The sequence below is a fragment of the Ovis canadensis genome, chromosome 2, assembly GCF_042477335.2.
Source record: "Ovis canadensis isolate MfBH-ARS-UI-01 breed Bighorn chromosome 2, ARS-UI_OviCan_v2, whole genome shotgun sequence".
In the NCBI taxonomy this organism is placed as follows: domain Eukaryota; kingdom Metazoa; phylum Chordata; class Mammalia; order Artiodactyla; family Bovidae; genus Ovis; species Ovis canadensis.
In genome coordinates, this window is record NC_091246.1 from 74,109,297 (window position 1) to 74,132,709 (window position 23,413).

Here is a 23,413-nt window from a genome sequence, read left to right on the forward strand (position 1 = left end):
GGGCACCTACTGATCTGGGGAGCTCCTCTTTCAGTATCCTATCATTTTACCTTTTCATACTGTCTCTAGGAAATGGCTAATCCTGAGGAGGCAGTCCTTCTAGAGTCGACAAGACTCCAGATGTGAAATCATCAAAATATAGAGAATAAGAGATGCTTAATTTGCCTTTATACTCATTCTCCCAGTTCACTTTGTTAGTATTCCCCCCAAAGACCTATAAATGTTGGAATGCCCCATATCTCAGTCCTTTGACACTGTCCCTTCTCTGTCTCTCTTTAGGAGACACCATGCAGCACTGTGGCTTTAGGTAACACTTAGGCATTAATGACTCCCAAATGTGTGTCTCTGCCCTAAACTTTGGATCACCAGTTGTCCACCCACCTACTAAACATCTTTACTTGGAGTCCAATAGTCATTTCAAACCAAAGATATTCCAAATACAGCTCTTGTTTTCTGCTCTCAAATCTGCTTCTTTCTTAGTTTTCCTCTTTTTAATAGGTATCTCCATTCCTAGTGACTCAAGCCCCAAACCTAGAAATTTTCCTAGATTTATTTACACTTGTTAAACTATATTTCCAAGCTGTCAGCAATTCCCATCAAATCTTCTTTAAAAATATAGAATACTTAAATAAATGGAAAAACATGCTGCATTCATGGATTAGAAGACTTAGTATTATAAAGATGGCTGTATTCCCCAATAGACCTACAGATTTAGTGCAATCCCTGTCAAAATTCCAGCTGCTTTCTTGTGTGGAAATGGAGAAATTTTTCCTAAACTTCACATGGAGATGCAAGAGAGCAAGAATAGCCACACATCAAATAATAATAAAAGTAAAGTCTTAAAAAAAGAAAAGCAAGTTTAAAGATTCACATTTCCAGATTTCAAAACTTACTGTAAAGCTACCACATAATCAGCAGTCTATGGTACAAACATAAGACAGACATTTATGTCAATGGAATAGAATTGAGATTTCAAGCTAAGCCCATGCATTTAAGGTCAGTTGATTTTTGGTGAGGGTGCTATGACAATTCAATGGAAAAAGAATACTGTTTTCAACAAATTGTGCAGAGATAAGTGGATGTCCATGTGCAAATGAATGAATGAAATCTTACCTCACACCATTTACAAAAATTAACTCAAACTGGGTTAAGGATGTAAATAAAAGAACTAAAGCTGTGAAATTCTCAGAAGGAAACATAGATGTAAATCTTTGTGACCTTGGGTTAGGCAATGATTTCTTAGAGATGACACGTAAAGAACAAGCAATTAAAAGAGAAAGTTTTAAACAAAACTCGCCTTCATCAAAATTAATTTGTATTTTACAATTAAATTAAAACATCTGTGCTTCAAAGAACTCTGTCAAGAAACTGAAAAGACAATCACAGGATGGGAGAGAGCAATTGAAAATCATATATTTGATAACCAATTTCACCGTTTCTGGAAAAGTTAAATACAGAGTTAACACTTAACCAAGCAGTTCCACTCCTACATGTACACTCAAGTGATTCAGATACATATCTACACAAAAACTTGTAAATGAACGTTCATAGCAGCATTATAGCCAACAAGTGGAAACAACTCAAATATCTATCAACTGTTGAATGGATAAGAAAGAAGTGGTGTGAACACACACCAATAGAATAATCAGTTCAGTTCAGTTCAGTCACTCAGTCGTGTCCGACTCCTAGCGACCCCATGAACTGCAGCACGCCAGGCCTCTCTGTTCCTCACCAACTCCCAGAGCCCACCCAAGCTCATGTCCATTGAGTCGGTGATGCCATCCAACCATCTCATCCTCTGTCGTCCCCTTCTCCTCCTGCCCGCAATCTTTCCCAGCATCAGGGTCTTTTCAAATGAGTCAGTTCTTCACATCAGGTGGTCAAAGTATTGGAGTTTCAGTTTCAACATCAGTCCTTCCAATGAACACCCAGGACTGATCTCCTTTAGGATGGACTGGTTGGATCTCCTTGCAGTCCAAGGGACTCTCAAGAGTCTTCTCCAACACCACAGTTCAAAAGCATCAATTCTTCAGCGCTCAGCTTGTCATAAAAAGGAGTGAAGTACTGGTAATGCATTACAACACAGAGGAGTCTTGAAAATAATATCCTCAGTGGAAGAAGCTAGACACAAAAGACCACATATTGTATGATTCTATTTATATGAAATAACCAGAATAAGCAGGTTTATAGAGACAGAAAGAAGGTTAGTGGTTGCCAGGGACTGGAGGAAGAGGGAAGAAGAATTGGGGAGTTTCAGCTAATGGGCATGGGGTTCCTTTTTGGAGTGATGAGAATGATCCAGAATTGGATAGTGGTATGGGTTGCACAGTTCTGTAGAATATACTAAAAACCACTGAGTTGTACCACTGAATCATCTGTGTCTTAAATATATATATATACACACACACATAATCCTCTATTGTATGTCAATTATACTCCAATAAAGCTGTTAAGATTTTAATAATTTAAAGGACAAATTTTAAAAGTTCAATAAGTGTTTTAAATGTATAAATGGAAAAAACCTTCAACAGACTACCTCTCATCTCCACTGGCCCCACTACTCTGGTCTAAACTATCATCATCTCTGCAAAAAAAATTCCTTACTGATCGTTCTGCTTCCAATCTTGCCCATCCCATTGTCCTTTACAACAGTAGTCTATTGTCTACACCAAAATTAAGTCCTCTTTTAAAAATGTAAATGAGGTCATGTCATTCTCCTGATCCAAATCCTTCCCTGGCTTTCCATTGTACTCGGAGCAGCTCTGCTTTTACCTGATTCAGATGTATGCCTCTGTCTGATTAATTCCCCTTGAAGAAATGCTTCCAAGGCCAATAAAATTTAAAAGCCTCTTTGAGGACAAAGAAGTTGACAGTGTTATTCCCTGTCCCTTTTGCTTTAGCTGTGAGAAGTCCTTAAGTGGGAAAGTTTGTGAGCTTTGACAACTTTACCTGCTCAGTCAACTAGCAAGTATTTATATACTATCTAGCTCCATTCCCAGAGTTGCAGTCCAGCTGGAAATGATGGTGTACAGTATCCATTTGATGAACAAGACTGATTTTCAAAGGCCTACACTGAAACTATGGAAGAAACAAAGAGGTGCAGATAACCAGCTTTTGTGGTTACCAGTCATGAGGACTGGTTCATACTCAGAAAAGGTTGCAAGAAAGGGAAGAAGAGCTTCTAATTTTGATCGATAGATTGCCTCACTTCTTCTTACCCTATCTCTCATCTCCTCTAGGCAATCAGCCTTTAACTTTTCTTCCTAGCTCTACTCTACTACGGTCCACTGCCTCCACAAAGATTTGTTTACCAGTCATTTCATTGTTTTCAGGAGTGAGCAAATGACCAGATCATGAGATCCAGCAAAACTGCTGAAGGCTCTGAGACTTTCAATTGTCTGTTTCAGATCCGGTACAGAACATGTTCCTCCTACTAATTTTGAGCCTGGGACTGAAGCTTCAACAGACAGAAGGTAAGAAAAGTCAAAGGCTGGGGAGGGTCCTGAGAAGAAGGAACAGATGATGACCCCTAGCTGAAGCTGAGGATGAGAATGTGGTCCTTGGGCTAAAGACTTTCTTTAAGAGAAAGGGTGATTACCAGCTATGACAAGCACAATCAAAACAATGGTGCCCAGGATGGCTTGTGCACACCTGTTTCCTATCTTACAGAAACAGGGACTGATAATATTGGTCCATCTATCCCCACTCTCCAGTAAACATAGTAACAAGATGACAAGACCGTTCAGACCATGCATTGCTGAAATGACCCAAGAGAACATGGGTTAAGTGTCCTGAAAATGAGATGCCAAGCAGCTGTTCTTTTCTCTTCTGTCGGGGACACTTCCTCTATTAAAAAGCAACCATAGCAGCCATTGGTCATTCACACATTAATGTGGATTACTTGAATTGGAAAATCAGAGTCTTCCTTGCGTCTAAATGAAAAATGAACCTTAGGCTATGCCTTTGGATTTTGAAGAAAGATACTCTGCTTGAGGGCATAGATGGCAAGGAGGAAAGCAGTTTCAGAGTTTCACTTTCCTGAGGAAGGCAGTTCAGACCATTCACATGTCCAGTCAGGATCATGAGCGCTTTATAGTGGTGAACACCAGTATGTAAGAGAGGAAGACAGAGATGGACACAGGGAATTAGGTCCTCTGTAATAGCAGGCCCAATCCCATGGGAAGTCATCCAACATACTGCCTTTGACTGAGAAAGAATGCCTTTGTTGGCACTGATAACTTTTTGAGGAGCTTTCCCCTCTCTTCCAGGTGATCCCAGTAGCATTCCTCCCCTTCCCTTGGGCTGCCCAGCAGGGTCTGGCACTAGAGTCATTGACTTGGGGCCATCTTTGGAGAACACTCCAATATTCTGCTTACTCCAGCCCTGCCTTGCAGTGGCGGCTAAATGAACACTTGATATTTCCTTCCTAAGGGATCCTGCCCAGCTGGGATTTTTAGAGACAGGTGTGAAATTAACTCTTTCCTTATATGAATGCTCTATGTATGGTCTACTGTGTTATCTGCAAAATAATTTAAAGTGTGAAGTGAAAAGCTATCCGAAAATATTTTCATTTTTAAATTACTAACTTTTAAATTGACATAAAATAAAAATTTATACTTTTTAAAATAAAAGCATCTATGAGTTTTGACATATGCATAATCATATAGCCACTTCCCAGGTGGCTCATGGTAAAGAATTCACCTGCCAATGCAGGATACATAGGTTTGATCCCTGGGTCAGGAAGATGCCCTAGAATAGGAAATGGCAGCCCGTTCCAGTATTCTTGCCAGGATAGTCCATTGACAGCAGAGCCTGGTGGGCTACAGTCTATGGGGCCGCAGAACTGGACATGTCTGAGCACACGTGCACACACATAGTCATATAGCCACTACCACAAGCAAGACCCAGAACAGTTCTGTCACCAAGCAAAAACCACCCCTCAACCATCCCCCAGCTCTAGCCTACAGTTTTAAATTTTCCAGAATGTTATATAAATGGGATCATTTTTAGACATTCCTTTTGTCTGGCTTCTTTCACGTATCAGTGCATTTGAGATTTATCCATATTGTTACATGAATCAGTAGTTCATTTCTTTTTGTTGCTGATTAGTATCACACTGTATGTATGCACCACATTTTGTTTATTCATTTTCCAGTTGAGGGGCTTTTGGGTTGTTTCCTGTTTTGGGCAATTATAAATATAGTTGCTCTAAACATTTGTATATAGGTTTTTGTGGAAGCATAGCGTTTCATTTCGCTTGAGTGAATACCTAGGAGTGGGATTGCTGAGACATACATTAAGTATATATTTAACTTTATAAGAAACCATCAAGCTGTTCTTAGTATCTATACTGTTTTTGCATTCCTGCCAGTAAAGTATGAGAGTTCCAGTTGTTCCACATCTTGACATCACTTGGTATTGACATTGCCATTTTTGTTTTTAAAGTCATTCTAATAGGTGTACAGAAGTATCTCATTGTGGTTTAATCTGCCTTTCCCTAGTATCTGGTAATGATAAGCATATTTTCATGTACCTATTGCCCATCCATATATCTTCTTAAGTGCATATCAAATCATTGACCATTTTTAATTGGGTTATTTTCTAATTTTTTAGTTTTGAGAGTTTTTTTTATGTATTCTAGATACAAATTCTTCATCAGATATGTGATAAACAAATATTTTCTCCTAGTCATCTTTTCATTCTCTTAACAGTGTCTTTTGCAGAGGAGAGATTTTAATTTTGAAGCTATCCAATTTATCAAATTTTTTTCTTTGATGGTTAGTCATATCTAAGAACTCTTTGCCTAACCCACGACCTGAAAGATTTTCTTCTAGGTTTTCTTCTAAACATTTTATAGTTGTACATTTTACATTTAGGTTTGCCATCCACCTTCAGTTGATTTTTGTATACTGTGCAGTATAGATTGGGATTTTTCTTTTTGGTATATGGACATCCAGTTGCTCCAGCCCCATTTGTTCACTTGTTGAAAAGACTGTCTTTTCTCCTTTGATTGCCTTTGCACCTTTGTAAAAAAAATGTCAATTGGCTCTTATTGTGTGAGCCTTTTTCTGGATCCTCTGTCTATTCTATTGATCTATGTATATATACTTTCACTCATACCACTCTCTTATTACTATAGCATTGTAGTTCAGTTTTTTTTTCTTATATTTTCATTTCAAAACCTAAGGACATCTTGTAACCTAGACACATTCAAGAAAAATATTTATTTTTGTACTTTGTCATGTCTTGGAAGAAAAAGTAACCCCAGTCTTATGTCTCTCATTGATGTTTCCCTCTTTCTTCGTCCATCTGAGAAGAATAAAACCCAGGAGGCACATGGCCATGGTGATGCTTGACGTCACTCTAGGACAGGGACCACACCCTGGGTCATTCTGTCTAGGTTATAGCCGGCCTTCAAAACTACATCTGCTGACCCCTGAGATATACAAAGCAGAAGAATCAGGTTAGGGAAGGGATTTCAAGTAGACAAGATGTCTCATGCAGCATTCTTGCAAAGAGGAGTGCATGAGTCAGGTGTCCAGAGCAGCATCTGTCCAGAACCAGGAACTAGAGTTTTCTGAAGACTGGCTGTGTAAAGCAGTGCCCTCTCACCTCCCTGCCTAGCCCCATCCTCACTTTTCAAATCCCTTAGGTAGGAAGTCTGTAAACATTTAAGTTTCTGTTAATGCAGAAGAAAAGTATAAAATTAGCTTAAAGAGGAAGCTATCTTGGGAGTTAATGCAAATAAATTGTTTTGTGTTTCCTGGAGATATGACAGGTGCTGACTCCGGATTGCAAATAAAATGCAAACTTCTCCCAAGAACCTTCAAAAAGGCTCTAGCATTACTCAGGCCAGCTATTTTCATCTGTCTAAAGAACCTTCATGTGTTATTTTTTCATGCTGTCGCCATGTCCTTCACCCTTTAATTTAGTCAAGATGACCAAATGAATATTTTGTCTGCTTAGTTTTGCAGTTGTGGAAACTTTTCCAGTGTTCTCCAGTGTCTCTCTGATGGCATCAGGAGTTCAGTGCTACGTTGAAGTTTAGTTTTGTAACCATGTGACATATGAAATAGAACACAAATGTCTTTTACTTAGTATAAAACTGAAAAGTATATCTGTTTCATTAATGTATATAGTATACACAGGCCAGTAGATATATAGTCATATCTGTTAGAAGTACAGGCTTTCAGGGCACAGAGATATGAATGTGAATTCCAACTCCATGAGCTCCCACCTTTTTACTTTGGGCGAATTGTATCTTTTCTTTAAGCCTCAGTTTCCCCGTCTGTAAAATGAGTGCAGTGACTCCAGTCTTGCAGCTTTGGGGACATCAAATGAGATGTACAGTTTAGCCTAGTGTCTGGTTCATTGTGTTTAATAAGTGTTAACTATTACTCTATCTTACACAACAGACCAAATACAAACCAGTGTTATAACTCTGTTTCTTAAGTGTTAATATGCATTTGAATCCCCCAGCCTTGTTAAAATGCAGGTTCTAGGTCCTGGGAAGGGACTGAGATTCTGCATCCCAACTAGCTGCCTAAGAAAACTGAGAACAACACTTTGAATGGTTTCTCAATGCTCCTTGCACATTAGAAACTCCCAGGAAATTATTTTTAGTTGATGCTGGCCTCGCAAAATGATTAGAATTTAATTTTATAGGATACAAATTGGGGTCTGAGCATTAGTATGTTTTAAAAGCTTCCCAGCTGATACCAACTATGGCTAAGGTTGAGACCCTCTCATTAGTGACTCTAATATGCAGCCAAGCTTGAGAAAAACCTCTTCACAGAATTGTTTGCAAGAGTGTTTTGATTTCCTCTGTAATTTACAATAAGATGGCTCAGAGGGTAAAGCGTCTGCCTGCAATGTGGGAGACTTGAGTTTGATCCCTGGGTCGGGAAGATCCCCTGGAGAAGGAAATGGCAACCCACTCCAGTACTCTTGCCTGGAAAATCCCACAGACAGAGAAGCCTGGTAGGCTACAGTCCACGGGGTCGCAAAGAGTCGGACACGACTGAGCGACTTCACTTTCACTTTCGAGAATACTTGAGGATTGCAAAAGTGTACTGCATTCCTAAACTTATCATTTTATATCAAGTAATCAAGCTGAAAGCTTTGCATATCTTAAAAACTTCAATTGTGGCAAAATTAGACCAACTAACAATCTTCTAGTTATTCTGAGCGACTCAGATACATGACTCATGTTTGCCAATTGCCCTTTCCTCTTGTGAATGTTAGCTGGAAAATGTCACCTGCCTGAGAGACAGCACACTTTATGCTCCAGGGTTCCATGTGTGTATATACACATACACTCTATAGAAGGCAGAGGGGAAAAGCAAGCAGCAAATGGGTTTTTGTCAAAGGCCCAGACAGTGAAGAGGGGAGTTCTGCTGTATGCTGTGGGGAGTTCCAGAGGAAGTTACAGGTGTTCCTTCTCTCATGAGAAGAAAGTGTAAGTGTGGTAAATAAATTTGCTAAATAAATCCAATAGAGACTACACCAAAGTCCTCTGATTCTTGTTAAATCTCAGACTCAGCAACTAACTTTCCCTGCAATCCCCATTTCTCTTCCCTGTTTCTTGTTTTATCTTGTTTCTTGTTCTTCTTTTATTGTATAATAAAAGAGAAGGAAGTACTATGAAGAAAGTCAAAGTAGTATAAATTTCTAAACCAGGCACATAGAAGATAGTTAATACATATTTGATGAGTGAATAAATAAATATTTTACTCTTCAGGGCAGAGTATATTTCATAACAGGTAGCTCTGTTTTAGTTATAAGAGGACGTAATAACAAATATTTGGAGATGATTCTAGGAATCTACTTTTAGGAGTATCCTATTATGGAGACTTGGGAGAGAGTTATTACAAGTGTTCAGGGCATTCCACAAAATGGGATCATGTGGGAAATTTAGAAGCACAGTGTCTTTTTTCACATGTATCATCCCAGAGTCTTCTCAATGTGGCCAAAAAAATGCAAGCTTAATTAACGTTTTATACAGAAGCACTGCCCAAACCCATTCTGTACAAAAAATACCAGGCAGATGTGAACTCCTTTCTGTTAGAAAGGCACATTCATTTTCTAGTTGTGGTTAAAACAGGGTTTGGAAGAAAGATATAAACTCATCACTTATTTTTAATAAAACTCATATTTGTGCACTACACCAACAGGTGCATTGGGTGGTGATTAAGAATGCCAGTTTGTGCAATTTAGGGCAAAATGAAGTTTGATGAGAGGAAAACAGAAGTGAATATGGGTGCATGCATACTCAGTCTCTCAGTCATGTCCTACTCTTTGCAAATATGGGTAGGCTCGTCCTTTTTTTTCTCTTCCTCTCCTCCTTTTTGTTACTTATATGTTAAACCTTTAACTAGAATTTAGTATGTGCTAGGCACTGGAGACACCAAAACAAATTCAACCTGCACTGCCTTCAAAGATTTTCAGGATGGTAGAAGGAAAAACTCCAGTCAGAAGAGAATTTCAATGTGAATCATTCGAGCAACTAAAAACCCCCTATCTATTTTTACGTGAAATCTGTTGTCCAGGATGGTCAGAATACCACTTTCTCAAGAACTAAAGCACGGTAGAAAAGAAAGGAACCAATGTTTGCTGACTACCTACTACCTGCCAAAATAAGCCATTTTGTGCTGTTTATCTAGTTTTCACCACACTGCTGGCAGGTAGATTTAACCTTGGACCTTTGCAGATAAAGAGGCTGAGACTCATAGAAGTTTAATGATGTGATCTAGATCAAAGGGTTCATAATCTGGATACACTCAGAATTTGAACCCAGGTTCATCTGTCACTAAATCCCAAGCTCTTTTCATACTATGTTTTATGTTTTACAGCATATTCTAGAAGCCATCCCCAAATACTTGTTAAATGAAAGTTTTGAATTAATTAAATGAATGGATTAATGAAGCAAGTCCTACTGAACATAATTTGATCTAATCTTCTGTCGTAATTCAGAAGCTACTTTGAGATCGTACACACAGTCTTAATGACTGCCCCTTTATTATTGATAGAAACAGCATAATTTTGTAGTCTCTCACAATTTATTCATGCATACACTACTTTCATTAGTTTTGCCATGTTTGACTACTCTTTGCACTATTGTTTTTATAGAATTATCTAAATCAACTGAGCTTTTATTTTTTGAAGAAAACAATCTACCCCCGTGGTAAATGGAAAACCAGTATCAATGATACTAGTAAATAGAAGATATGAGCAAAAATAAATGCAATAAAAGTAAAGTGGTGCTTTAAAGTCTCCTGATAATATCTGCCTGAACGCTTCTTGTTTTATTAAAAGGAAAAATAACCATTGTTAGAAATGTGAAAGTCTAGTTGCAAATTGTATGTAATTTGAAAGATTGAAATGAATTGAAGAGGGAATAAATTCTCTGAATAACCCAACTCCCTTTGGGCCTTGATTCTTTCATATCTAAAATCATTGTGCATACTTCTTGAGGTATATGTCTCACATTTGGGGAGCTACTGTTTCAAAAACTATAGATTTTGAAGTCAACCATCTGACTGGCTCTGAATTTTAACTTTACTAATTGTGCATCCTGAAACAACTGTGCGTCCTGTTTGACCCAGTTTCTTCAACTATAAAACAGTAATGATTATGTGTATTTTATGGTTGCATTTTCAGTATTGAATGATATGGTTTAGAGTCTAGAACAGTGGCCGACACATGGTAGATATACATTAAGTATTAGTAGAAAAGACATTTCTACAGTGGGCTTGTATGATGTAGTGGTCAAAAGCACTTGAACTTAGCAATACCTAGGTCTGATCCTGGCTGTGCAATCCTAGGCAAGTTGTTTAACCATTCTGTATCCGTTTCATTTTCTAAAAAGAAGATGGCTCTACCTCATTGGCTTCCTGGGGAGACTAAAAGAGATCATGTGTTAGCAGAGGCCCACCACCTAGTAAGAATTCAACAGTTGATAGTTGTTATTATTACTATCTCTGCTGAGAGGAGGTAAAATTTGGCAGGGAATGATGTAATTTGATCCATATAAAGAAAATGAGCTTGGATCATGGGAGCAGTGGGAGGCCAGTCAGCTGTACAGGTGACGAGTGTTGAGAGGCAAGAACTACCTCAGAGCAGGGATCAAGAATTACACTCTTCCGCAAAGTGGATGGGGCAAGGGATAGAAAAGAACTTCTGCAAATGCCCAGATAATGATAGGTGTCTCCTGGGAAACCAAGGTTATATGGGTCTCCTCAGCTCCCCGACTCTGAACAGAACTGAAATGTGAAGCCAGACAGTGGGAGAATGTCTTATTTTCTGTTCAGCTTTGTTCACAGTGACCGTCCCAAAGGAAATGTACATGGTAGACTACGGCAGCAATGTGACCTTGGAGTGTGATTTTGACACTGGAGGTCCTGTGGAACTCGGAATTTTAAAAGCCAGTTTGCAAAAAGTGGAAAATGATACAGTCTTGCTCAGTGAAAGAGCCACTTTGCTGGAGGAGCAGCTGCCCCTGGGGAAGGCCTTGTTCCTCATCCCCCGAATCCAGCTGAAGGATGCAGGGCAGTACCGCTGCCTGATCATCTATGGGATTGCCTGGGACTACAAGTACCTGACACTGAAAGTCAAAGGTGAGTACTTTCAGGGCCTGGAATCCACGGAGGCGCCTCTCCAATGCAGGACCTATTAGTTGCAAATAACAAGTCCACTGAAGCTAGCCAAGCAAAAACTGGGATGATGATTATTAACAGAAAAAGCTACCTCAGAGAAGACAAAAGCACCTGCTCAGAAGTAGTTTTTCATATCTACATATAAAGCAATGGAGGTGAGGGTAAATGGGGATAGAGGGAATAAAACGGGTATAGAGAAAGCCAGGAAAATGACTCCCTGTAAGTTGGGAGGGTACCAAAGATAAGTTTTGCCTAATCCACAGGAACGATATTGGCTTGATATTATACTACTCTTTCAGAGTCCAGAGTTTTTTAAACTATGATTTGCCACCCATTAGAAGTTTAAAATATCAGTTTAAAGAGTGACAAAAGTGGGTTTTTTACCAATAAAATTAATAAATGAATAAAATTGAATATATCAGGGCATCACAAACTTTTTCAGAGGGTGTGTGTGTGTGTGTGTGTGTGTGCGTGCACGCATGCGCGCGTGCATGCATGTGGGTGTGCATCTTGGCTTGTAGTATAATAAATTCTTTCTCACTCTGGGTCATAGACTAAAATGTTTCGGAAATGCTACTCTAGCCTCAGTCTTATCTATTGCACAGAAACAGCTGAAGTTCAGAGAACTGAAATGGGTAGCCTGAGGGAGCCAGTTCAGTAGCTGTCTCCATTCCTCTGAGTTGAGGGCTTTCTCCACCACAACATGAGCCAAGAACCTAAATCAGAAGAGAATCTTCAAGTTGCTGTTTGTTCTGGAAAAGGTCACTTGAGGAAAGACATAACAACTATAGAAAAGTAGATTTGGCTCTGTTAATCAGCTTGTGTGGCTCAGCCTTTACTAACTGTTCTGAGGTAAACTATGTCGGTTTTCCTCTGCCGCTAGACCTCAGAGGATCTGTTCTGTCTTCTGGAGAGTCTCCGAATTTTGGTCCCTAAAGACCATTGACCTTGACAGCTGTGGTGTAATTTTACAATCTGGAATAAAGAAGGACAAACTGGTATAATTAGAATGAGGGTGAATGTTGTTTTCACCTGTGACCTTGAGTGGGTTATTTCGATTTTCATCAGTCAGTCTAAGTTCAGTCGCTCAGTTGTGTCCGACTCTGTGACACCACGGACTGCAGCACTCCAGGTTTTCCTGTCCATCACCAAGTCCCGGAGCTTACTTAAACTAATGTCCATTGAGTTGGTGATGCCATCCAACCACCTCATCCTCTGTCATCCCCATCTCCTCCTGCCTTCAATCCTTCCCAGCATCAGGGTCTTTTCCAATGAGTCAGTTCTTCTCACCAGGTGGCTAAAGTATTGGAATTTCAGCTTCAGCATCAGTTCTCCAATGAGTATTCAGGACTGATTTCCTTTAGGGTGGACTGGTTGGATCTCCTTGCAGTCCAAGGGACTCTCAAGAGTCTTCTCCAACACCACAGTTCAAAAGCATCAATTCTTCAGTGCTCAGCTTTCTTTATAGTCCAACTCTCACAACCATACATGACTACTGAAAGAACCATAGCTTTGACTGGATGGATCTTTATTGGCAAAATAATGTCTCTGCTTTTTAATATGCTGTCTAGGTTGGTCATAGCTTTTCTTCCAAGGAACAAGAATCTTTTAATTTCACGGCTGCAGTCACCATCTGCAGTGATTTTGGAGCCCCCAAAATAAAGTCTGTCACTGTTTCCATTGTTTCCCCATCTATTTGCCATAATGTGATTGGACCGGATGCCATGATCTTCGTTTTCTGAATGTTGAGTTTTAAGCCAACTTTCTCACTCTCCTTTCACTTTCATCAAGAGGTTCTTTAGTTCTTCTTTGCTTTCTGCCGTAAGGGTGGTATCATCTGAATATCTGAGGTTATCCTAATCTGGAATTTTTCTTATTTGTCAAAGAATAGCAATAGTAGCTGGAGAAGGCAATGGCAACCCACTCCAGTACTCTTGCCTGGGAAATCCCATGAACAGAGGAGCCTGGTAGGCTGCAGTCCGTGGGGTCTCTAAAGGTCGGAAACGACTGAGCAACTTCACTTTGACTTTTCACTTTCATGCATTGGAGAAGGAAATGGCAACCCACTCCAGTGTTCTTGCCTGGAGAATCCCAGGGACGGGGGAGCCTGGTGGGCTGCCGTCTATGGGGTCGCACAGAGTCAGACACAACTGACCCAACTTAGCAGCAGCAGCAGCAATAGTAGCATCTACCACATAGGATTACTGTAAAAATTAAAAGAGATAACGTAAAAAACTGAGCATGATGCCTGGCATATGATGGGTGTCCAGAGATTTGCTTCAAAGACCCTCAGGTCCCACAAGGATAGTGCCCTCTTCCACATCAACTAACAGTGAATCATCAAGAAAGCCCTCAGCCTGGATGTAACCTCCTACCTTTACTGCGTTTTCTACAGTCAGCTGGGAGGAGCTCCAGACATTGATGTTAGTCTGAGTTTAATCAATGGGAGGAGAGAGAGCTCAACATCCTCACGATCTCCTAGTGTCCTTGGATATCTGCACCCTGAAATCACTGCCCCATGTTTGTTGATCTTTGTGGGCATGCTTTAATGCATGTAGGATCTTTGGGCAATTTGATACCAGTCCCAGTCTTTCTTGCTCTGGCTGAGAGGTTTCCCTCATGCATGGAAAGGCACTCTGTCTGCTTCCTCACCTAGATCAGGGATGATGTGACAGGATGACTCAAACCTTAAATAATTAATTATTAATCCCTTATACCTTTAATGATTGTCCAGCTAGACTATGCTGCTGCTGCTGCTGCTGCTAAGTTGCTTCAGTCTTGTCCGACTCTGTGTGACCCCATAGATGGCCTCCTACCAGGCTCCTCCGTCCCTGGGATTCTCCAGGCAAGAATACTGGAGTGGGTTGCCATTTCCTTCTCCAATGCATTAAAGTGAAAAGTCAAAGTGAAGTCGCTCAGTTTTGTCCCACTCTTAGCGACCTCATGGACTGCAGCCTACAAGGCTCCTCTGTCCATGAGATTTTCCAGGCAAGAGTATTGGAGTGGGGTGCCATTGCCTTCTCCAGTCCAGCTAGACCATATGGGATCACAAAGACTTTCTATGGGATGCATACACATAGACAGTTTTAGGAAATTAGTTTCTAGATTTTCATCTTCCTCAAATACTCTTTCCCTAAGTTGACTGTGCCTGAGAATGTGCCTTGCAGGCAAGGCTCTTGGGGTTCCCCTAAAACACTTCCTCTTTTAATTTTGCTTTACACATTTCATATAAAGCCTACCTCTCACCCATCATGAATATAATGCTTTGCTCCGAGGTGTGAAAACTTACATAGTGCCAAACAAAAGAATGACTGGAAATACTGATATCTTACCAAATTGTAATGGCTAACAAATCCTTCAGCAAACCAGGAAGTATCAAATTCTCTGTTTTCAGCAAAACTGAAGTAGTCCCTAATAGAGTTAATAGCTAATAAAAAAAAATGAAGTACTTTTGTTATATAAATCATAAGGCTTTCAAAGAATGAAATATTACTATAACTGAACTCCTTCCATGCCCACCTATTTATTCATATGAGCAAGATTCCTTAGCCCTTATAGCTACAAAAAATGAAAAACAGAAATAGAATTGATTCTGAAGATTGTCTCATTCCAACTGTTAAGTCATTTGCATCCTCATGCACAGGTAGAAAATGAGAATCCCATCCATCCCATTAAGAGATACATTTCCAGTAAACTTTTCTTATGTTTAATAATTGTCAATATTCATAATATTTGTTTTGATTTTACGTGTGCTGATAATAATGGAAATTAGACCTCAATGCTGAATAACAATTTTAACACTTAAAGCCTCATGGTCACAAGAAAAAAAATCAATTTCAATAGCTATACATTTTTGTTGCTGCAAAGAAACAAAAGGATAACCACAAAGGAGTGATCAAACATGTTGCATTAGGATAAATTCTGTAGAAGTGTAGAAGTGTAGAGTGATATTTAAGGAATATTAATAAAAAGAAAAGTTCTGACCATTAGAGTAGAATATATGTATTTTTCTTTTTTATAAATTTATTTATTTATTATTTATTGGCTACACTGGATCTTCGTTGCTGTATGTGGACTTTCTCTAGTTGTGGTGTGTGGGCTTCTCATTGCAGTGGCTTCTCTTATTGTGGAGCACGGGTTCCAGGCACATGGGCTTCAGTCATTGTGGCTCACGGGCTTAGTTGCTCTGCAGCATGGGGGATCTTCACAGACCAGGGATCGAACGGGTGTCCCCTGCATTGCAAGGAGGATTCTTAACCACTGGACCACCAGGAAAGCCCTGTATCTTTCAGTGGATGGTGGTGTGTATTAAAGACACCTTCTTTGATATCTAGGTGATGTTGGATACATTTGTGAAAGAGTGAAATGCCTTACTGAAAATATGTGTTCGTAAAATGCTAAACATTATATATTTTTCCAATATAGAAACCTATGAAATATTCCAAGAATAAACTTAATAAATATGTGAGAGGGGGCACACTGCATCACAATTGTTTTAGGAGGAATGCAAGCAAAAAGGAAAAAAAAAAAAAAGAGGAGGTTGAAGTCAAGCACCTAAGGATATTCTGCCCTAACTGGGGGTCTCTGAAAGAAACAGGGGAGATCTGGGACCTCAGTTAGGGTGTGCTTAAATAGAACAAGACTAGAGGAAGGATGTGTTTGTCTTTAAAATGCCTGATTTTTGGCATATACTTGAAAATAGATTTATAATAGTTTCTTTGATGTCTGGACAACAGTTCATAATAAATATGGTGAAGAGAGGATGGATTTCATAAGGACAGGGAAAAAAAACACCAGATAGCACGGCTAAAGAGTTTATAAAAGACAGTAACAGAAGGCTGCAGGTTTTGAAATGCCTGGTTGCAACCCAAGATTAGATATCTGTCAGAGAAAGGCCAGGCAGCATGATGGAAGAGGAGAGCACAGCAGCCATGAGAAGCCAGGGATTGAGCACAGCGGCTGAGAACCGGCCTGTGCATGGATCCCAGACAGACACAGAGCAGGAGCTAAGAACAGAAGGGCCAAACCGTCCTGAAGGCCTGAGCAGGCTGAGGCTTGGCAGAATTTCTTTAAATCAACAGAAAGGCCCAGGATAGAGTACAACTTCATCAAAAGGTGGAGGAAGAAGGCAGCATAGAGAGAAACAGCCTTCACCCTAAGAAGGGGAAGACAAACAGCAAAGGGAGGAGACAGCCCAAGAGAAACATCTTAGTAGTGAAATGATGTCTGTACATTGAGCTTCTAGACCCAGAAAAAAGCATTTGCTAAAGTAACTTAGTAATGAGGCTAAATCTCTGCTCTGTCTTTGCTCCCTGGGGAAACAGAAAGGAATAAGGAAAGCCTGAGAAGAAAACAATATCCTGAATTTTGAGGGGTGGGAAAGCTCCTGGGAATTACAAACTGTTTAACCTGATGTTCCTCTCCAGGTCATTTAACAGACCAATTGAAAGCAGTCCTAAAATATTTCTTTTAATGACTGCTAGATACCTGCCAGGACTCTTTAAGTTTAAGGCATTTAAAACTACATTTTTTCCACCTTAGTTATGGTCATTATGATGATAAAGCAGATAATACTATGTACAGTGGATAATATAGTGCTATAATATATAGTAAAGATTATAAAGCTTATCTTTATTTTAGAAATGCTAAAGTTGCCAGTAACATTTGAATCATATAGTCAGAGATAGCAGGATAACAGAAAGCATTTAAACCAGTGGATGCTGAAATCAGAAAGTAGTAATTCTTTTGATGAAACAGACTGAGAAGCCAAATGGAGAATAGTGAGGCAAGTCGGCAATTAGTGAAAGCAGGAAGAGATAATAATTACCAGCACTAATTGACTATTTAATACGTTCTAGGTACCTAACTCATTTATCATTCTAACACTACAGTTAAGGATAAGTAATACTGTGCCAATTTTACAAATGAGGCTTAAGGCCTGACAAGTTATGTAAGTAGCACTTAAGTCTAGTCAAAATTTTTGGACTCTAAGGCCCATGTTCTTAACTACTATGCTTACCATGTGTTGTTTTGCTAAACCAGACAAGTAAGTACCAATGGGTTGAAGCTACCATGAGGCAAAATTTGACTCGGCATAAAGATAATCTTCCCAATGAAAGTTTAACTTTCTTATTGTCTAATCACTGCAAGGACCACTTCTGGAAGTAGGAGCTTCCATTCGTAAGTATATTTAACCAAAAGTTAGTTATCTAGTAGGTTACCAATATCAAGAAAAAAAATATTATTAAAGAGAAAAAGGGACATTTCATAATGATAGAAAAAAATCAATTCAGCAGGAAGATATAGCAATCCTAAATGTGTATACATCTAACCATATAGCTTCAAAGTGTATAAAACAAAATTTGACAGACCTAAAAGGAGGAATAAACGGATCCATAATCATATTTGGAGATTTCAACTCATCTCTGTTATAACTGGAATACCCAAAAAGTAAACAAGAGAGTAGAACAGCATTAGCCATCTTGATTGACTTATATAAAACTCATGCCCAACAACTACAGAATACACATTGTTTCCAAGTACATGTGAAACATTCATCAAGATAGTCATCTAGCAAAGCTGCTGGAGAAGATGCTTCTTGTTGAGCAGGAAGTGGAATGAAGTGAAGTGGCTCAGTCGTACCCGACTCTTTGTGACCCCATGGACTGTAGCCTGCACCAAGCTCCTCCATCCATGGGATTTTCTAGGCAAGAAAGAGTACTGGAGTGGGTTGCCGTTTCAGGAAGTTGGACTAATTGAATTTTAAGATCACTGCCACCTCTGAAATTCTAAAATTTACTCATATTTTCCTAAGAATATCACCCTCAGTCCAGCTTCCCCATTGTGTGTTGCTGATAATGATGTGTTTTCAGCCACTTCCCAAATAAGATGGCGAGACGTCTTTAATGTTATATAAATGAAGGATGTGGGCTCATGCCTCTCCCTCAGATCTTGCTCATTCTTTTTAAAAAAATGTATTTTATTTTTTCATTGACGAATAGTTGATTTACAATGTTATGTTAGTTTTGTGTGTGATTCAGTTTTATATGTATGTATATATATATAGATATGTGGTATATATATATATATTCTTTTTCAGATTCTTTTCCATTATAGGTTATTACATATTTTGAATATAATTTCCTGTGCTATACAGTAACTATTTGTAGTTCATCTATTTTATATATAGCAGTGTATATCTGTGGAGAAGGAAACAGCAACCCACTCCAGTGTTCTTGCCTGGGGAGTCCTGTGGACAGAGGAGCCTGGTGGGCTGCCGTCTATGGGGTCACACAGAGTTGGACACGACTGATGCAACTTAGCAGCAGCAGCAGCAGCAGCAGCAGCAGCAGCAGTGTATATCTAGGGCTCCCCAAGTGGCTCAGTGGTAAAGAATCTGCTTACCAATACAGGAGACATGAGTTTGATCTCTGGGTTGGAAAGAGCCCCTGGAGAAGGACATGTCAACCCACTCCAATATTCTTGCCTGGGAAATCCCATGGACAGAGGAGCCTGGAAGGCTATAGTCCATGGGGTTGTAAAGAGCTGGACATGAATTAGCAACTGAACAGCAGCAGCAGCAGTGTGAATCTATTAATCCCAAACTCCTAAATTATCCCACTCCCCTATCCCCCTATAGTAACCATAACTTTGTTTTCTATGTCTATGAATCTACTTCTGTTTTGTAAATAAGTTCATTTGTATCATATTTTTAGATCCCACATATAAGTGATATCATATTTGTCTTTGTCTGACTTACTTCAATTAGTATGCTAATCTCTAGTTTCATCCAAGTTGCTGCAAATGACATTATTTCATTGTTTTTTTTATGGCTGAGTTATATTTTATACACACACACACACACACACTTTGGCCTTGGAGTGCAAAATGAAGTAGGGAAGCTAACAGAATTTTGCCAAGAGAACGCACTTGGTCATAGCAAATACCCTCTTCCAACAACACAAGAGAAAACTCAACACGTGAACATTACCAGATGGTCAATACTGAAGTCAGATTGACTATATTCTTTGAAACCAAAGATGGAGAAGCTCTATACAGTCAGCAAAAACAAGACCAGGAGCAGACTGTGGCTCAGATCATGAACTCCTTATTGCCAAATTCAGACTTAAATTGAAGAAAGTAAGGAAAACCACTCGACCATTAAGGTATGACCTAAATCAAAGTCCTTATGATTATGCAGTGGAAGTGAGAAATAGATTGAAGGGACTGGATCTGATAGAAAGAGTGCCTGAAGAACTATGGATGGAGGTTTGTGACATGGTATAGGAGGCATTGATCAAAACCATCCCCAAGAAAAAGAAGTGCAAAAAGGCAAAATGGTTGTCTGAGGACACCTTACAAATAGCAAGGATAAGAAGAGAAATGAAAGGCAAAGGAGCAAAGGGAAGGTATACCCATTTGAATGCAGAGTTCCAAAGAATAGAAAGGAGAGATAAGAAAGCCTTCCTCAGTGATCAATGCAAAGAAATAGAGGAAAACAACAGAGTGAGAAAGACTAGAAATCTCTTTAAGAAAATTAGAGATACCAAGGGAACATTTCATGCAAAGATGGGCTCTATAAAGGACAGAAATGGTATGGACCTAACAGAAGCAGAAGATGTTAAGAAGAGGTGGCAAGAATACACAGAAGAACTATACAAAAAAGATCTTCATGACGATGGTGTGATCTAGAGCCAGACATCCTGGAATGTAAATTCAAGTGGGCCTTAGGAAGCATCTCTACGAACAAAGCTAGTGAAGGTGATGAAACTTCAGTTGAGCTATTTCAAATCCTGGAAGATGATGCTGTGAAAGTGCTGCACTCAATATACCAGCAAATTTGGAAAACTCAGCCATGGCCACAGGACTGGAAAAGATCAATTTTCATTCTAATCCTTAAGAAGGGCAATGCTAAAGAATGTTCAAGCTACTGCACAATTGCACTCATCTCACACGCTAGCAAAGTAATGCTCAAAATTCTCCAAGCCAGGCTTCAACAATACATGAACTGTGAACTTCCAGATGTTCAAGCAGGATTTAGAAAAGGCAGAGAAAATAAAGATCAAATTGGCAACATCCACTGGATCATAGAAAAAGCAAGAGTTTTTCAGAAAAACATCTACTCCTGCTTTATTGATTACACCAAAGCCTTTAACTGTGTAGATCACAACAAACTGTGGAAAAGTTTTAAAGAGATGGAAATACCAGACCACCTTACCTGCCTCCTGAGAAATCTATATGCAGGTCAAGAAGCAACAGTTAGAACCAGACATGGAAAAACTGGTTTTGAATCGGGAAAGGAGTACGTTAAGACTGTGTATGGTCACCCTACTTTTTTAACTTATATGCAGAGTACATCATGCTGGGCTGGATGAAGCACAATCTGGAATCAAGTTGCTGGGAGAAATATCAATAACCTCACATGTACAGATGACCACCGTTATGGCAGAAAATGAAGAGGAACTGAAGAGACTCTTGATGAAAGTGAAAGAGGAGAGTGAAAAAGTTGGCTTAAAACTCAACATTCAAAACACTAAGATCATGGCATCTGGTCCCATCACTTCATGGCAGATAGATGAGGAGACAGTGGAAACATTGACAGACTTTTTATTTTCTTGGGCTCCAAAATCACTGCAGATTGTGGTTGCAGCCATGAAATTAAAAGACTCTTGTTCCTTGGAAGGAATGCTACAACCAACCTAGATAGCATATTAAAAAGCAGAGACATTACTTTGCCAACACAGATCCGTCTAGTCAGAGGTATGGTTTTTCCAGTAGTCATGTATGGATGTGAGAGGAGGACTATAAAGAAAGCTGAGCACCAAAGAATTGATGCTTTTGAACTTGGTGTTGGAGAAGATTTTTGAGAATCCCTTGGGCTGCAAGGAGGTCCAACCAGTCAATCCTAAAGGAAAGCAGTCCTGAGTATTCTTTGGAAAGACTGATGCCAAAGCTGAAACTCCAATACTTTGGCCACCTGATGTGAAGAACTGACTCATTGGAAAAGAACCTGATGCTGGGAAAGACTGAAGACAGGAGGAGAAGGGGATGACAGAGGATGAGATGGTTGGATGGCATCACTGACTCAATGGACATGGGTTTGAGCAAGCTCCGGGAGTTGGTGATGGACAGGGAAGTCTGGCATGCTACGCAGTCCATGGGTCACAAAGAGTCAGGCATGACTGAGCGACTGAACTGAACTGAACACATACATAGACCACATCTTCTTTACCAATTCATCTGTCAATGAACATTTATATTCCTTCCATATCTTGGCAATTGTAAATAGTGCTGTAGTGCACATTCCAATACATATATTTTTTCAAATTAGAGTTTTCATATTTTCTGGATACATGCCCACGAGTGGGACTGCCAGATCATATGGTAATTCTGCTTTAAGGATCCTCTATACTGTTCTTGGAAGAAACATTATGACCAACCTCGATAGCATATTGAAAAGCAGAGACATTACTTTTCCAACAAAGGTCCATCTAGTCAAGGCTATGGTTTTTCCAGTGGTCATGTATGGATGTGAGAGTTGGACTGTGAGGAAAGCTGAGCGCCGAAGAATTGATGCCATTGAACTGTGGTGTTGGAGAAGACTCTTGAGAGTTCCTTGGACTGCAAAGAGATCCAACCAGTCCATTCTGAAGGAGATCAGCTCTGGGATTTCTTTGGGAGGAATGATGCTAAAGCTGCATGGGGTCGCAAAGAATCGGACACGACTGAGCGACTGAACTAAACTGAACTGAACTGAACTGAAAATCCAGTACTTTAGCCACCTCATGCGAAGAATTGACTCCTTGGAAGAGACCCTGATGCTGGGAGGGATTGGGGGCAAGAGGAGAAGGGGATGACAGAGGATGAGATGGCTGGATGGCATCACTGACTCGATGGACATGAGTCTGAGTGAACTCCAGGAGTTGGTGATGGACAGGGAGGCCTGGCGTGCTGCGATTCATGGGGTCGCAAAGAGTCGGACACGACTGGGCAACTGAACTGAACTGAACTGATACTGTTCTCCATCATGACTATAGCAGTTTACATTCCCACCAATAGTGTAGGACGGTTCCATTTTCTCCACACCCTTCCAATATTTATTCTCTGTAGACTCTTGATGATAGCCATTCTGATTGTGTGACATGATACTTCATTGCAACTTTGATTTGCATTTTTCTAATAATTAGCTATGTTGAGCATCTTTTCATGTGCCTGTTGTCCATCTGTAAGTTTTCTTTGAAAAAAATGTCTATTCAGGTGTTCTGCCTATTTTTTAATTGGGTTGTTTGTGTTTTTGATGTTGAGTTCTATGAGCTGTTTGTATATTTTGGAAATTAATCCCTTGTCTGTTGCATCATTTCTTGATTATTCTTTTAGGAGAACATCTCTCCCATCTGCTCCCTTATTTATATAGCCAAAACTTCAGCCCAGCTCCTGATTCCTGGCCCTCCTACCTCTGAAATCACCTGTCAACTTGGCAGCCAAGACCTGTATCTTGTCCTAAGCTGCCTTGCTGGAGTAGGCCAAGCCCTCATCCATAAGACACTATTCCTATGAATCCATTTATTCTACTTTATGCCCTCCCAAACGCTAGTATGGATATAAGGGGACATCAAACCAAGGAAAAATAAGTGTAGATAAAGTAACAAAATGAGATAAAGCAAGTACTTAAAATGCATGCTTCAGGTACTATTGGATTGCTAGAGACAGAGCAAAATTGGCTCCAAGGAGACCGATGATTCTAACCAGTTCAAGTTCTT

At 39.7% G+C, this 23,413-nt stretch overlaps 1 protein-coding gene across 3 annotated transcripts in view; it reads left to right on the forward strand.

Annotated features, from left to right (window-relative positions):
- Positions 1-23,413, forward strand: part of PDCD1LG2 (programmed cell death 1 ligand 2) — a 126,672-nt gene that overhangs the window by 12,363 nt on the left and 90,896 nt on the right. For 2 of the 3 annotated variants that reach the window (XM_069576510.1, XM_069576509.1), the window contains exons 2-3: positions 3,408-3,473; positions 11,310-11,615. In XM_069576510.1, coding sequence (XP_069432611.1) covers positions 3,408-3,473; positions 11,310-11,615 — 372 coding nt within the window. The remainder of the gene's footprint in view (positions 1-3,407; positions 3,474-11,309; positions 11,616-23,413) is intronic. The other variant, XM_069576512.1, reaches the window with a different exon arrangement.